Raw genomic sequence first — 17,274 nt, 5'->3', positions numbered from 1 at the left:
CGTGATATGGCAATCAGAAATTGGATTCCTTATTATTTCTCAACCCATGTAACTGTCAGGCTCTAATTTTCTCTCTAAATTGTAATGGTAGGTTTCTTTGTCCTGCTCACATAGCACGTGAAGAGTTTGCTTTGATAGAGAGAAACTAACCCAAGAACACTGTTTTTTACTGTGAAATGCAAATTTCCCAAACGACAGACTTCTGTTTCAAAATATAAGACAACGGGTCCCTACATTTCAAGCAGTTAAGTGCAAAGGCTGAACAAAGACCTTCACAGTACAATCTCAGCACCCATATCCTTTCATTCTCTTAGAAGCTAACATCTCTAAATATTTTAGTGTGGAAGCAAGCGGTGACAGGTTTTCAGGTCAATAAACTCCAATAACTAAAAGGATCTGTTCTAGATGTGTTACTGCCACGTGAAGATGACCGTATCTTCTGCTCTGTCCCCGGGTGGAATAAACAGGAATATTTTTCAACACCTTTCTCTGTCCCGGATAAATTTGCTTGATCTCAGGTTCTCATCCCTCCTCAATCCACCTGCGAAACTAATGCTCGTTTGAACTGAAACATGCACTTAGGAATCTGCCTAGAGGATTACCCTAAACCATAAAGTAGGCTGTTTCAGTAAATTGCATTTTAAATCTGGTTATCATACCTATTAGATTTGAATATCTAAATTTAACTGAAGTTTAAGTTAAATTTAGATATTCAAATCAAATTCAAATTTAAATTAGATTTAAATATTTAAATTAGATTTAAATTGAGATGTTTAAACTGAGGAAAAAACACATACTCTCTTCTGGCATCTGACTTTCTGATTTTACCCCTTTTCTGGTTCTCCATAGGTTGATCCTATGACACAGGGATTTCTCCTACTGGCTAGGATTTTCAGCCAGGTGCTCTTAAACACAGCAGTTTTCTAAGCGTGTCAATATACATACATAACTATATGCTGCAGTTAAATTCGGCATACACTGCAGTCAGTCTTCACACCCTAAACTGAGACTCACTGGACAGTGTCAGTAATGTCCTTCTGTTTTGTGCTTTTTAAATGACAGCAACAAAAACAACCACCCCAAAGTCTTGGGTATGATCACAGAGAAACAAAGAAAAAGACGGTTGGTAAAGGCAGCTGAGAACCACAGTCAGAAGAAGGGTACTGAAGTGAGGCTTCCATGAAGGCGTGTCCCCGTGACACCCGTTCAGTTTATTCTTTAAAAAAAGAACATATCGAAAGAAAGAAGGAAAGAAAGAGAAAGAAAAGAAAGAAAGAATGAAAAGAAAGAACGGAAGGACGGACAAATGAACGCGAGGCTCCCCGCTTCCACAGAACCTGTTTTGACAGAATGTAAATTAAGAAATCATGTATCATGTTATTTCTGCGGTGAGCGCAGACCTCCAGGGAATGCCAAGGACCCCGGATCACAGACACGGCAGTGTGGCAGAGGCAACGCGGGCATCTGCGGGTCAGCGGGGATCTGTGCAGGAGGAAGGCAGGCTTACCTGGGTCGAGCCTCGGCAGGGAGCGGCAGGTCACCAGTGGAGGGGCTGGGGGAGGCCGGCTGCCCTGGCGATGGGATGGGCACGCTGTGCATTTGCTTTGGGGACCTTGGCACTTCGCTGAGGGCACTGTCTCGCCCAGGGAATGAGAAGGATGAGGAGCTCTCCCCCGGGGGAAGCAGGTCTCGGGCCGGCCCAGCGGCACTGGGCTCTTGACCTCGTCTTTGGTTTTCTACATTGAGCAGCACCTCTGTGTCGGAAACCCCATCACCCCGGTGGAGGGCATAGTCCTTGGACTCGGCTACACCGGTCCTGAGCCCTGGGATCTCAGTCCTGGAGTAGGAAGAGCCCAAATCTTTGCTTGACTCGGCCGATCGGTCACTTTTTCCTCCCCTTTTCTCAATGGCCTCGGGGTCCTTCCTGGCCTTGGTGTACCGGGATGGAGGCTTGGCGTCCACCTCTGGGTCCAGAGTGAGCCCATACTTCTCTGCCAGCTGCCGCCTCCTCTCTGCTTTGTACCTTGCGATTCGTTCAGCTTTGGATTCAAGGCTCTGGGTGTCCATGATCCCTGAACCACAGGGGGCGTCGCCATGGACGCCCGGGGGGTCCAGGGCGTGTTTGGATCGAGTCTGCTTTTCTAACGAAGAATCTGAAGTTTCTTCCTCTTCATTTGATCGGCCTACAAGGAACCACAGAAGTCAAACATGCAGATTTCAAGCAAAGACACATATGTAGTATATTCTATTCTGCACACCATGGGCGGTGAGTGGCCCACGCCTCATCCGGCAGAGCTGATTTACCCAGGGTGCTGCAGTGAAACACGGGAAGGCAGTGATGCTCACATCAAGTGTGGCCTCACATAAAGCTCAATCCCGACAGCCCTCAGTCTTGCTCAGGACCACTTCCCCTTGTTTATTTACTGTTTTTTGCTTTCGTGTTTTAATGTTTCACGTGTGAGGCCAGAGGACGGGTTCAGAGTCCTCTAAAAGAGATAACAGATATTTGAACTGCTACAATCTGACAAATGACGGATTGCGGTTTCCTGGGATCTGATAGTAACCATAACAATAATGGCTCATGTCAATTTCCACCAGGCAGCAGCTGGGTTTTTTGTTTTTTACCAGAAGTGGCTTTTTCTGATTATACTACCCACGCTTGATGTAGAAAATGTCTACAATGAAAGCAAGGAAGGTTAACCCTCAAATCACCAATAATCACAAATAGATAATAGCCAGTAATAAATAAACTGATAATTTGCTAAACTTTTCTATAGTCCTTCTAGTCTTTTATATAAATGATTTCTTTTTTTCTGTATAAAACACTTCATGTTTGACATAGCATGAATATTCTATAGAAAGCATTTTCCTAAATCTGGAAATCTTATTTTGAAGACATCATTGTTTTAAGGCTTCATAATATTCCATCCAGCAGGCATTCTATAATTAATTTAACTCTTCTTGTATTTCTGGGCATTTAAGTTGCTTCTGACTTTTAATCAGTCTGATTTGCTACTTACAATAGACAGAAGCATGAAAGTAGAATTGCTTTATCAATAGATGTATCATTTTAAGACACCAGACTATCAAATTAATTTCTATAAAGTCTGCATCAATTTACACTTGAATCTGCAATGTATGTTCTCTCACAAACACTGAGTATTAATTTTAAAATTTGCCTTTCTTACTAGAAAAAGGGAATGTGCATTTCTCAACTTATTAGCCACTTGTATTATCCTTTCCTTCTCTGGTCAAGCTTACTGTTCTATATTCTACTGATTCATAGTGTCATTTTTATTGGCTTGCCTGAAATTTTACAGGAATATGAGCTCTTTATCTTCTTCATGAATATTTTCAAACTTCCTTAATTTTTCGTGAAGTCTGTGTAAGATTCTCCTTGAAGTACAAATGTTAATTGTCACTGATCTGGTCACTAGTGATTTCGGCAGCTGTTTCTGTGTTTTGAAAGTCCTTGTCCGTTCAACTGGAATTAAATATTCACCTCTGTATTCATGTTTGTAATTATTCTCTTAAAATTGATCAGGTGATTAACTGGACCTTATTTCTGTGTCTAAGATGTAGTGAGGAGGGGACACAGCTCCTCCCCCAGCTCTCACAGATTATGAAATAATTCTTACTAACATGCGATGCTTAAATTATCACACGATGAACAGATTAACGTTTTACATATACTTGGGTTTACTTCTGGCCATAAATTTTGGTACTCTGTTTATTCTTCATTCTTCATGTATGCAATTAAAAAAAAAACTCAGTTCTTTAGTTTTCTGAAGATGAGAAACTCTAGAGATAGGCGACCTTATCACAGCATGCAGTGAGACCAACAGCCCTCTCTGAGGAAGAAACAAGAAAACACTGACTATTAGAAGCGGCAGCAGAGAGCTGCAGGGCCAGGAACAGGGCCGGAGGACCAGCCAGATGTGCCATCCTCTCCCAAGGTCCCCTTGACTATTGGAGCCCATACCAATGACTGAGGAATCAAGGAAAAGCTGTCACGTGTGACATGCTGTTTAATATGAAATGAATACCCAATGCATTAAAAATTACATATATTACAATAATTTCAACAGGGTGTCTGCTGCATTCACATGAGAGTAGGAACCCTCAACATTCAAGGTCCAGCTCTGCTCTTCACGCTCCCTGCCGAGCCCTGTGCCGGGCGTCTGGGCTCTCCTTTTAAACCTATTATAAGAGACATATGTCTCAGTCAGCCTTTTACCAAACAAACCTGAGGATGTCTGACAGCTGGGGCCCCGACGGTACCAAGAGAGAGACAGAGTTCCCGCCTTGAAGGGTCCCAGGCTAAGGGGGAGAAAGGACTGATCATCAGGTGCCCCAAAGCGGGATCACTCCTCACGCTGCGACACCGGAGGACCACACCCAGGAGCCGCCCAGGGCTGGGAGTGCTGGTTTTTAACAAATATACACATTTAATAAAAATGACACCTACACCATTCACTCTTTGGGGAATATCTCACTTGCCAACAGTGCTAGATCTAAAAGTCCGAGGGGCCAGCAGGCTGCGCTCACCGATGCGCGGGCTGGCCGGGTCCGTGGCACGCGTGTATCTGGGGGTGTCTTCCTCCAGCAGGCGGTGAGTCACTAACCCGGTGCAGCTCTGCAAGAGGATGGGCTGGGTGTCGGTCTCGATTCCTTCTAAGCGCCTGGCGATTCTTTCTTTTCTGTGCGAGACACCGACAGAGGCGTGGTGAGCGAGGGACACGGGTCCTAAGGGAACACCGCACGCGGCTTGGCCCAGCCCTCCTGCTTCCGAATCAGGTGTAACAGACATCTTACCTTTTCATTTCTAAAACTTCTTTCCTCTTTGGCTCAAAGATTTTTCTTAATTCTGCAACTGAAATAAAACAAAAGGGAACAAAGTCTAGGGTTGAGTCTTCATGCATTCATTTCAGTCGTTCATGCGACACACACTTACTGAACTCATATTTCTGTCTGTGGCTCCCGCGCAATAAGTGATGGACAAAGCTGACACCACTCCTGCTTTCCCACAGACTGTCTTATAACAGGGGAGGCAGATGCCAAGTGAGTGTGTACACACACGCACACACACAAAGGCATCACATGTTGGTCCAAGAAGTAAGACCATGAGAATAAAGGACAGAGTAACAGGAGGGAGTTTTATCTCATCCGGGTTGTTAGAGGAAGCCTCACTAGTAAAAGCTCTCCAGCGAGCAGTAGCCTCACTATTTTTAACTTTTATTGGATTTCACAAAGTATTTTAAGTTTTCCATCATGCAAAACTTCAGACATTTGCAAAAGTAGAGAGGAAAGTATTATGAACCTCGTATGCCCATCAGCAAACTATCCCAACCAGGACTCACCCCACTCCGACCTCACCCATCCCTGACCCTGTAAACCTCTGTAACTACCTGACTGTGTTTCTAATGGTAGGTAACGTACACACCTCGATCACGTGCGCTTTACAGGAACATAGTTCCTCTGCCTCCCCTTACAGGCTTCCACTGGAAGGAAATGTTAACACCTGTTTCCCAGCTAAAATTTAGGTGGATGATGGATAACGTTACCATCCCTTACTCTCCTGATGACACTGCAAGACCAGAGAAATGTTTCGCTGATGTTGGGAGGGTCTCATGTGACACTGACTACAAGGATATTACTCAGATGCCAAACAATTGTTTCTTTGGAGTCGTGGTCACAGTTGGTAGAGAGCAAAGGTCGCTCTTCTCACCTCCTCCTCAATTATGTGAATTCACAAGGGCTCATTCGAGTGGTTCCCACTGAGGACCCGGGAAGAGGGGCGGGCTGTGACAGCCCGGGGGCCCACGAAACATTTCAAATGCTGAGTCAAAGAAGAAACTCAAAGGAGAGGGGATGAATGCATGGAATTTAATTTTCAACTGCTTCAATTTCCGTTTTATTTTTTTAAATGGTCATTTTTAGTAATGGGTCAAAACCACACATGCTTGGGATTGGCAGATACAAACTACTTTGTACAGAATAAACAAGGTCCTCCTGTGCAGCACAGGGAACTCTATGCAATGGCTTGTAGCAACTTGAAATGAAAAAGAATACGTGTATATATATGCACGTATAACTGAATCACTATGCTGTACACCTGCAATTAACACAACATCGTAAATCAAGTCTACTTCAATTAAAAAAAGGGAAAAACACTACACATGCGTGCGTGCACACACACACGATTTTATATTGCCCTTTGATGTGTTCAGAGATCCCAAATACGGCTTTTTAAAAAATTCCATCTCTACAGAGACTGTCAAAAATTGCCAATGCCGACTATATTTCAAGTCATCATGGCAGGGGTATTGGGAAAAGTTTTCCAAAATCAATAATCATGCCTTGGAGAAACCTCACTGGTGACAGTACTGACACTTTGCAAAGCTCTGGCCATGTTTTTAACTTACTTATTTTAAAATGACAGCCACCTTAACAGTTTAGCTGGATCGACTCCTGTTAAAGATAGTGGCCATCAAGTGTCTCCCTCTCAACTGGCCTCCCTGCGACCAGAGTACCTGGTGCAGAGAGATGTGGTTGCTCACACTCACAATCACGTTCCTGGGTCAAAGCCAAGGGTACAATGATGAAGGTGCATCCTGCCTTTGGAGGAAGCGTGGCTGACAGCAGCTCCCCAGTTAACAAATTAGCCCTAGCGAGATTACGGTGACAGAACTTTAATGGCTGGTAGCACATATTTGGAAAATATTTTCCAGGATGAGTCAATTAATGATTTAATGATTTAAGCTCCAAAGAGGAGAATGGAGTTGTATTTTGTATAGAACTGCCCCAAACCCTCCTACACTGCTGGTGGGAATGTACTTTGGTGCAGCCATTGTGGAAAACAGCAAGGAGATTCTTCAAAAGACTGAAAATAGACTTACCATATGATCCAGCAACCCCACTCCTGGGCATATATCTAGTGTGAACCTTAATCCAAAAAGACACCGGCACCCCAGTATTCATAGCAGCACTATTTACAATAGCCAAGACACGGAAACAACCTAAATGCCCACTGACAGATGACTGGATAAAGAAGATGTGGTATATTTATACAATGGAATACTAATTGACCATAAAAAATAATAAAATAATGCCATTTGCAGCAACATGCACGGCCCTGGAGAATGTCATTCTAAGTGAAGTAAGCCAGAAAGAGAAAGAGAAATACCATACGATATCACTCATATGTGGAATCTAAAAATAAGATGAACATATTTATAAAACAGAAACAGATTCACAGACATTGAAAACAGACTTATGGTTACCAGGGGGAAAGGGTGTGGGGAAGGGATAAATTGGGAGTTTGAGATTTGCAGATACAAGTTTATACTGTACAGCACAGGGAACTATATTTGCTATCTTGTAGCTCACGGTGAAAAAGAATATGAAAACGAATATATGTATGTTCATGTATGACTGTGTACTGTGCTGTACACCAGAAATTGACACAACATTGTAAACTGACTGTACTTCAATTAAAAAAAAGTAAAAAAAAAAAAACAAAACAAAAACCTGCCCCCAAAGCTGTGGAGACCAAATTCCAAGTGCTCTGAAACATTTCTATTTTAGGGGGGTGGGGAGGTACTTTGGTTTATTTATTTATTTATTTATTTATTTATTTACTTGTTTATTTTTAACAGAGATACTGGGGATTGAACCCAGGACCTTGTGCATTCTAACCATGCGCTCTACCTCTGAGCAGTACCCTCCCCTTGAAAGATTTTTCTTAAATCCATGTCCCAAACCCATACCTGAGAAATCGAGTCTATGATAGGGTCTTCAGTAGCATAATGACACGTGGCCTTTTAGACCCCTCCCAAATTATTTCCACTAGGTATGTTATGGCCTGAATGTGTATGTCCCCTCCCCCCCTAAATTCATATGTTGAAATCCTAACCCCCTAAGTGATGGTGTTAGGAGGTGGGGCCTTTGGGAGGTGTTGAGGCCCTCATGAATGGGACTGGTACCCTTCTATAGAGGCCCACAGAGCCCTGAGCCCCTCCCACCACGTAAGGATGCCAGGAGAACTTGGCAGTTTGCAACCCTAAGAGGGCCCTCACCAGAACCTGATCATGCTGTGACCCTGACCTTGGGCTTCTGGCCTCCAGAACAGTGAGCAATACTTTTCTGCTGTTTCTAAGCCACTCAGCGTACAGTGTGTTGTCACAACGGCCTGAATGGACTAAGACAGAGCAAGAATAAAATATATTTATGTAATGTACCCAGTGTGGCATGTAACGTCCCCTGGGAAAAATTAAGTATATTTTTTTGTCCTAATTTGAGACTGAACAACATTTGCATTTCATTACATTTTTAATTTTTAAAATTTTCTATAAAAGTTACGCAACAAAAGACATTTTTTAAAAATCCAACAGTACAGTGAAAAAGGGAAGCAACCAGCTCCCTCCTGACATTCTTTATTTCCCAGAATCTGGAAGGAAAAATCAACTCAACGGGAGACTGTGTGAACGTCCCGCCCACAACCAAAGCATCTTTTTCCTGACTGCCCTTACTTTCCTGCTCCAATGTTCTATAAGGACTAAGACAATATGGGAAGGGGGTGGGTGGAAGGTCAGAATGTAGTTCTTCACAGAACCTGAACCCCAAGAAGTCTGGGGCAGTGAAAGAGAGGGAAAGGGCAGGTGTCCCTTTCTGGACAAAACAGGCTGGAAAACCCACCAACAAACACTGTCATCATCTGCTAGCAAGCCACTGCCGGAGATACAGGGTCTTAGAAAGGACAGCATTCAGCAGACAAACAGGTGTGCCCCCCTCAGGGTCACAGACTCAGGGGGCTGGCTCTGGAACAGATCACAGATCACGCCAGGGGTGTTTTCGAGAGGAAATTTCTAGGTTGTGAGCCCTCTACTGTAGGATACTGTCTCCCTGGCTCCCCTCTTAAAAGCCAAATCAGTCCCGGGTCCTCCCGCATGTTTGCAAAGCCCCCCTTAGGTATGGGACTGTCCTGGGTGAAGCCCAGTACAGAGAAGCATGGAGAGAGCGAACAGGCAGGCTGGGCAGCAGATGTCCACCCACACCCTAGGCTCCGGTGACGGTGGACACCACTAGCCCAGCACCACTGCCTCTTCAATCAAGCCTGCATTCAAACTCAAAACTATTTCGAGGCTTATAACCTTATCGTCCTCTCTGATCATTTACTGAGGAATGAAATGAGATCACAGATCAAACTCAGCTTTAAATGTATCCATGAGCTTATTAATTCTTTGTGGAAATCTACAGTGAATCTGTTAGGAAAATAAAAAACCCCTCCAGCAGAAAAGCTTCCTCTCAGTCTACTCTTTTGAACAAATAAAGTCTTTTAATTCCCAGGACCAGTCTCATTCCCACAGACATGAGATAAGAGGGAGAAGAAATGATGTGGAAGGACAGAAAGAAGTCATAGGCATCGTTGAGTTTGGTTTCCCTTCCCCAAGTCCACAGTTCAAAAGTAAAATCAGTAAAACAAACATATAACAGAATTACTCTAGTATATCTACTCTGTGGGAAAACACTTTGGTTGCAGAAAAGAGAATGTATTACTTGGACAAATAATGTGTGTGTGTGTACTTTTTTTTATTCCTTTCAAGAAAGAAAAAAAAAACCTTTGTATGGGCACTTGTCCTTATTGGTACCCCCCACTGAATTTTGGCCAGGTTTATTGTAAAGCACTGGAAAAACAAAAAAAAGCTAGTACTAAGAAATCCTTGAAGCCATTCCTACTGTGGAAACACATTGTCACTCCACGCCTCACTTATAGAGACCACCTACTATTCTCTCACCGTTATCTTCTGACTGACAGCATTGAATATAGTTTATCAGTGTTTATGACCTACCGAAAGGATTCCTCCTTTAAAATTTTCATATAATTTCAGACTCAGAGAAAAATTAAGACATCTGTCATATGTTAATGCTTGCTATTACACTTGATTTATTTTTACCCCCTTTTTCTCTCTCCCTACGTGTATTTCTGTGTACTGGCACATGCATACAAGTGCACATATTTACATATTCATTTTTCTGAACCATTTAAGAGAGTGGCAGCCTGATGCCCCTTGGACCTCTAAATTCTTCAGTGTCTGCTTCCTAAAAGCAAGGAATAAGAATTTTTAAAAATAAGATTCAAGAGCCGTAATTCAATTGATTGTATGTTGCATCGTACGTAGACAACTGATCCATGGTTCAGAACATAGTGATGCTAGCCACCATAAATCCAGAGAGAAACAAGCGCAGTTGATCTAACTTCCACTGGAATAAATTTTCTTCTTTGCTGTCACGGACATGAGGCTTTTACGGATACTAAATTCCCCCGTTACACCTGCGATTTTAGGCTGCTGCCCTGGTCTGAGCAATTTGGATTCTGTAAGTCCGTTCCTTCAGTTATTTCTGATGGGAATTGCCTGGTCATTTTCCAAGTAAAGCAATTTAAGGGGATTTGACATCAGGGCTATAATACTTTATAAAATTATTTAACGGCCTCATATGCTTTGTAATAATACATAATCCCAATCCTCGGGATGATTTGCTCTGCTAGTGCTTTCCTGGGAAACGTGGTTTCTTCAATTAGTTCCGAGAACAGGCCTTCTGGTAAAGCTATTGTTGAGCTCAGTCCCCTAAACCTGAGTACAGTAGAATCTTCCAAAGAAATAAAAGTGCCCTGGGGACTGCGAAGGACGGCTTTCTCCCCACCTGCATTTGAGAGCTCAGATCCAGAATATTCTGAATTCTGAGCTTCCTTCCCATAGGAGTAATGCAATTTCACTTTTACTCTTGGATGGCAGCCACTAATATAAAGACCAGAGCTTATAAAATAAGTCATTACAAACCTAGAGGAATAAAGAAGAGAGGTGGTGGCTAAGAAGTGTGGGGTTTCTTTTGGAATAAAGAAAATGCTCTAAAATTGACTCTGGTGGTGGGTGCACAACTCTGTGAATCCACTGAAAGCCAGTGAACTGTAGACTTTAAATGGATGAACTGTATGGTACAGGAGTTAGATCTCAACGAAGCTGTTTTTAAAAAAAGTAGAGTAATAGATTTGGTCAACTTCATAATTCCCAAATGAAAACTTCTATTTTAATATGATCATCTTTACACAAGTAAAGGTTTTTTCATCTCTTGATTACTTTGATTAGACACATAAATCTGGTGAATACATAAAGTGAATCATCTTTGATTAGTGAAAATTATGATTTTTATGACCAATTATGAGAAAATTTTTAATGAAATTGATGAACAAGGTTATGTGTTTTAAAATTTGTTATATGCGGAGTTAAACGGTGTTGAACCTTAAGGAATCTAGTATCTTATATTGTTCTTAATTTTTCTGATTTCAATATTGGCTACATTATTGTTCATCTAGAAGAAGTCTCACCTTTAGGAAGTGCAGTGAAAAGCTGAGCATCAATTCTTCTGTGGTTGGCAAGCTGCTCTTTGTCTTCAAGCAAGAACTCTTTCTGAAAGCTAAAAGTTACTCCATTAATAAAATGTTTAAATAGAAAACAAACTTCTGGTTATCAGTGGGGAAAGGGAGTGGGGAAGGATAAATTGGGAGTTTGGGATCTGTAGATATGAAGTACTATATATAAAATAGATAAACAACAAGGTCCTACTGTAGAGCACAGGGAACTATACTCAATACCTTGTAATTGCCTATAATAAAGGATATGGAAAGTGATCAGTGAAACCCTATGCTGTATCCCAGAAATTAACACATTATAAATTGACTACAATTAAACATTGTATAAAAATAAAAAAAATTTAACGTCAGTTTAAATCCAGGTATACAATATGAAGAGAAATGATGCAGAACATAAAAATCATGCTCCTCTCACACATAGTTAAATATGTGTGGACAGATTACAAATAAAACATTTTATTTTGGGGTGTTATCTTGGTAGCGTCTTTCCATTTATTTAAGATTAGGTTAATATGATTTTTTGTGCAGCATCGGCAAGTGGTGGAGGCAGGGCAGTAAAAACATCGCTACACTGGGAGCCGGATGCCTTGGTTCAGACCGCAACCTCTTCTAGAGCCACCAAGAGCTGTGCAAGTGTGGAGTGATCACTCAACCTTTCTGTGCTACAGGGTCTTCCTCAGAAAATCAGCCACTTGTCTAGAGAATCTACCTGCTTTCCTCCAGTGTTGAAATTAAAGTTTCAAATGCCTTCAAATAAACAAGAAATCAAAGTCTGGTGAATAGGTCTGAAAGGTTCATGAAGCCTTGTCTGGGGGGAGAAAAAAAGAAACGAAAGGGGAGAAGAATAAAGGAACTGAGCACCTGCTTTGTACGTTTCTTCTACACGAAGCACATCCCAGGCGTGTGTGAACGTCACCAGACCCTCTGAGGCATGAACTACACATGGCTGTGCTGGTGCAAGATTAACAATCGGCTCCTTCCTCTTGCCAGGCCCCCCAACCCCCCGAAAGTGCCTGTCCTGCAGGATTTGTGGGTGATGTAAACACTTCCAGCACTGCCAATTTTCAAGCTCCACCAGGACTCAAGGACTCTGAGTTGGGAGAAAGGCACACAGGTGCGCTCATCAGGGGGTGCGAGCCACCCTGACACACCACTGGAGCTACAGTCATCTTCACCCCAAGATGTGGTCCCCTCAAGTCCAGGGTCCCCTCAAGTCCAAGGTCCCCACGGGAACGTGCCTGGAGTTGGGCAAGACAGACAGAGCTGCTGCCTCGCAGGGGAAAAACACACCTGGGAAAACAGGAAACTAACCTTACCCAGTGATACAATCACCTCCAGCGCAAAGCTGAGCGTCCCCGTGGGACGGTCCTCTGTGCCTCTGCCCTGCAGGGGTGCATGTCCACAGGGCCCCGAGAGGAGACTGAGGGAGGGGCTGTGCGTGCTATGTAAGGGGGCATGTCAATCATCTACATCCCACATAAAATTAAGTTAAACTTCAAGGAACGTACAGATGCTCCAAAATAGGATATACCATCCCATTTTCCTAGAACCAGACTCATCCGACATCTCGGTTCTTGCTGATACATGTGGAATGGCTTGTATTCACAAATGTAAGTGCCATATATTCCCACCATTTAGTAAAAAGTCGAGAATAAGTAGTCTTTACAAAGCACACTCCAGATGGCTTGAGGATCCTAAGACAATCGCTTAGGTCAAAAACTTAGAATGAGCCCTGAGTTCTCAACCGTGACTCATAACACAGTGACAGTCACGCCCAGCGTTTTATTCAGAGGTGTGATTTAAAATAAACCTAAAAACTTAAATGACTGCAGAAGGGGCCCCTAATTAAGGGATGGCATGCTCTTCCAGTTGATTATTTAACTGCTGGAAATAGCCTGGTAAGTTCTGTTCTTTCTTTGGGACACTGAAATCTCAGTAATTCGAGATTTTTTGAATTCTCAAAAATTCGATTAAACCAAAATGATGCAACCCCTGAAATATTCAGCTCCCAAGATCATTGATCTGGGCTACAAGTATTTTCTCATATTTTCAAAAAGAAACATCTGTGTGTCTATGTCCCCCCTTTTATCTGCTCACCAGAAAGCTCCACTGAACCAAAAATGTAGACGAAGAAACTACGCTCTAGTTAAACATTCTGCTGAACTTTGACAGAGTGGGGTTTACAAGTCATCACCCAACACCCTTGGCTACATAAGCACTTACTATCTTGAAACCAGCTGCAAATGGTGTAGCGTCAGCACCGGTGGAAAAAGCAGCCTCTCACAGTTGCTCAGAAACCGATGGGAAAACCAAAGCATGGGAGGAACACCTCTCACGCCCCTTAGCACGGTTTACTGTAAACGCTGCCTCCTCTCCAGCCTCCTTCTGTCCGGGCTGACACCCCCCTGGTCTGGGCCTCAGTTTAAGATCATTTCCTCATGGAAGAGCCCTCTGTCCCAGTGCCTGTCTCACTGGCCCCAAATCTTTATTTATGGGCCCTTATTGTTCTCTCTCATGTTAGCCTGCTTTCCTACCTGTAGAACATACAAGTGTCTGAGTTCAAATGATTGATTTTTTTAAAATGTTCTCAATATTTATAGTGCTGTTTGCTCCATCACATCATCAGTATGAAATACTTCAGAGTGAGTCATAATATACCCTTCAAGTATTTTATTGTAGTCATTCATTCATTCATTCATTTACTCAATACACATCTATAGGTGTATATATCAGTGGCTCTGACTCAAAACTGTTACAAAAGCCATGACTGATGCAAAACCTCCCAGCCAATAGGAAACCAGGTTTTGAAAAAAAGCCGCATCTCTTCCCTGGTCCACCCACTCCCAAGGGTGCTAGCCAGCAGTGAAAATGCGGGCAAGACACACTAGTAAACAGGTCTGGACTCTTTGTGAATGAGGAACTCCTTCTGATAAACTAATGGCTGGTCAAACACTGACAATTAGCCACAAAAACCCTAGCATCGCCCCTCTCGCTGCTCCGAGTCAGAGGCACCAGAGCGGTGTCGCCAGCGGGGCCATCTCCAGCTCGCACAACCGGCAACTCCAAAGTCTAAGCTCTGATGCTGGGTTGTACTTTTTCTCATGGTCATCCACTCCAGGACAAGAGGTCTCTGCTTAAGCCAAAAGTATGATCCTCTTTCAGTAAGAAATGACCTCTCCATATATAACTAAAATATATGCCACAGTCTTTAATTTTTTTGAATTATAATTTTAAAAGTTTCTAATGTTAAGAAATACCTTTAATATGTTCCGTCTATCTTCGTCTCCTCAATTTTTTTTCATACTTCCACCCCTTTCCCTCTGCTTCAACAATCTAAGAAGAGCCTGCCCTTTGCTTCCATGATAATTTTTTTCTTTTAATGTGTTCCATTAACCTACTTAAATGCCCAGCAAGAGCAATCAGGGGAAATTTTCTTAAAGTGAGAGCAGGATATTCTGCTGTTGTTTCCATCTATCTTTTACCAGATGGGCACTACGATTATGACGACTGTTCAGTGTCCACACAGTGAAAGGCCCCTTTATGATTTGCTCCCTCTTCTACTGAAGTTCAAGTTATAAGATACGGAGAACGAAGTCCATGGCCTCAGAATTGCACCTCTGGTGTCCGGGTGACTGGACTCCTCTAAAGGAGGCAGGTTCTTGGATTTCCAGCCCATTTTATGCTTAGTACCATGGCCAGGAGGCCAACGTTTTAATAAGTACACGTGAAATAACCCCATGTTTTAGAACAGTTGTGTCCCTCTGAGCCACTCTCCCCCGAAGTGACTGACCGTCATTCGTATTTCGTACTTTTCCTTGGGAAAGCCATGCCTTCCGATCTCCACTTCCTTTTCTTCTGTTCTGTTAGTCGCTCATTAGCTCTCCTCTGGCTAAGCCAACCTGCTAGGGACGTCCTGGGATTGAAGCTGCTGTGGTCTGAATGTTTGTGTTCCCCCAAATTCATATGTTGAAATCCTAACCCCCAAACGTGATATTAGAAGGTGGAGCCTTTGGAATGTGATTATGCCATGAGGGTGGAGCCCTCCTGAGTGGGATTAGTGCCCTTATAAAAAGGAGCTCAGAGGACTCTCCCCAGCCCATTCCGCCAAGTGAGGACACATGAGGTCAGCAGTCTGCAACCTGGAAGAGGGTGCTCACTCCATCACAGTGGGACCCTGACCTCAGGCTTCCAGCCTCCAGAACCATGAGAAGTAAGTGTCTATTGCTCAGAAGCCACCCCGTCTATGGTATTTTGTTATGGTAGCCTGAACAGACTGAGACAAAAGCCTTAGCATCTATTAAAAAATACAGCAAAGATGAGAAATATGGGAGACTGGCAAGCACTAGAAAAGGGAGATTGCAGGAGTCAAATAAGACAACCTTACTCATAACCCTGCCTTATTACGGCTCTGATACTAAGATGTGGATGAAATTCATCAAGGGATACATTACCTTCAACAAGGTGAATTCTGCCCTTTTCAAAAGCAGAGCCCGGCTTAGCCTGCCAAGGGCAGTGGTTACACAACTGCGTACTCCAATGCTCTTGAAATGCAAACTTTTAAAGCAAAGAAACAATGTCTTACATAATAGATTAAGAACAAGAGCATCTGCGTGGCATGAAAGGTGGACCTGGCTTGGGTCCTTCTAGCGTACTGAAGTGTATGTTGAAATCCACACCTGTGTGCATAAGAGAGAATCATTTTGTGCCTCTACCTGAAACTCTCAAAATCTGCTAGGAACAGCCATCAGCTAGGAAGCACCCGAGATACAGCTATGTTGTTTGGCACGAACTTTGATTTTTATGTTATCTCCTATCAGTGATGATGTACCAGGGAGTTTCAGAACATCACGTAAATCAAATTAGTACCCATAATATCCTACAGCCAATGGGAACTGAAGTGCAGAAAGGTTAAAAGACCAGCCACCAAGAACTCACATGGACAGATGGTCAGGCGGGTGGGTGGGTGGGTGGGTGGAGGCAGGGGAGGAAGGGAAGAAGGGAGAGATGGAGGAGGAACAAGGCTCATTTCTTTCTTAAAAACTCAAAATCTCCCTTGATAGATAAATTGCAAAAAAGACATCCCATACTTAGAGGCAGATATGAGAAAGAAAACATAATAGGCCTTTATAAGTTTGCAATTACAGAGTAAGCAATATCCCATTCTGCAAATAGTTTCCATGAACGCATTAAATAAAAAAAGAATCTTTGCTGGCTGAATGTACTGCTGAGTCAGGTCGCTTCAAAAGTTTTAATAAATCAAACTCTGGGAAGAAAACATTTTTTTCAAACATTTAAACTCACAAATTTGGACTTTAGGAGAATAATTTCACAAGCTACTACAAATCTTCTAAACTTAAGATGCCTGAGCAAAGACTACTTTACCTTGGAACTCTTCTTTGATGTGGGAATCCAGTGAAGCTTATGTTTTTCTTGTTCAAATCTGAGGGGAAAGAAATAATGTAACATTGAAATAGCTACATGATAAGTTAAAACCAAAACAAAACAAAAACAAAAAGAAAAAACTACACGAACTCCAATGGGGAAAAATGTTTCAAACTCCCTTTGAGAACATGTAATTTAAGAAAATAGAAACCATTAACCAGAAATAGGAATATTAAAAGGACAGCTTTAAGAATCAAATTCCACAACATACATCCTACACAGGCAAGTTTGTTTTTGTTTTTGGTTAACTCCATGGGTAATTAAAAAAAATTCTGATGTAGTTCAGTGCTATCATTTAAATTCATTATAGCTACAAGAATTCAAAGCAATTAAATACTGACTATTACACTAAGAAAAAAAAGGAGAAAAATATTAAACAATTTCTGTCAAGGGAACAAGAA

General features: G+C 42.5%; 1 protein-coding gene and 1 non-coding gene across 22 annotated transcripts in view; both read right to left on the bottom strand.

Annotated features, from left to right (window-relative positions):
- SVIL (supervillin) overlaps positions 1-17,274 on the bottom strand; it is a 215,277-nt gene that overhangs the window by 74,159 nt on the left and 123,844 nt on the right. For all 21 annotated transcript variants that reach the window (XM_032473608.1, XM_032473601.1, XM_032473605.1 and 18 more), the window contains 5 exons: positions 16,814-16,871; positions 11,387-11,475; positions 4,816-4,873; positions 4,549-4,700; positions 1,508-2,183 (listed from right to left, as the gene is read on the bottom strand). In XM_032473608.1, coding sequence (XP_032329499.1) covers positions 1,508-2,183; positions 4,549-4,700; positions 4,816-4,823 — 836 coding nt within the window. In that variant the 5' untranslated portion in view covers positions 4,824-4,873; positions 11,387-11,475; positions 16,814-16,871. The remainder of the gene's footprint in view (positions 1-1,507; positions 2,184-4,548; positions 4,701-4,815; positions 4,874-11,386; positions 11,476-16,813; positions 16,872-17,274) is intronic.
- LOC116661640 lies at positions 6,263-6,404 on the bottom strand. The gene has a single exon (XR_004317591.1). It is a non-coding gene; the product is annotated as a U4 spliceosomal RNA (small nuclear RNA).

Source organism: Camelus ferus, chromosome 35, assembly GCF_009834535.1.
Source record: "Camelus ferus isolate YT-003-E chromosome 35, BCGSAC_Cfer_1.0, whole genome shotgun sequence".
Taxonomy (NCBI): Eukaryota; Metazoa; Chordata; class Mammalia; order Artiodactyla; family Camelidae; genus Camelus; species Camelus ferus.
The sequence above is the reverse complement of the archived record's forward strand: the minus strand, read 5'-3'. Positions and strand labels throughout refer to the sequence as shown.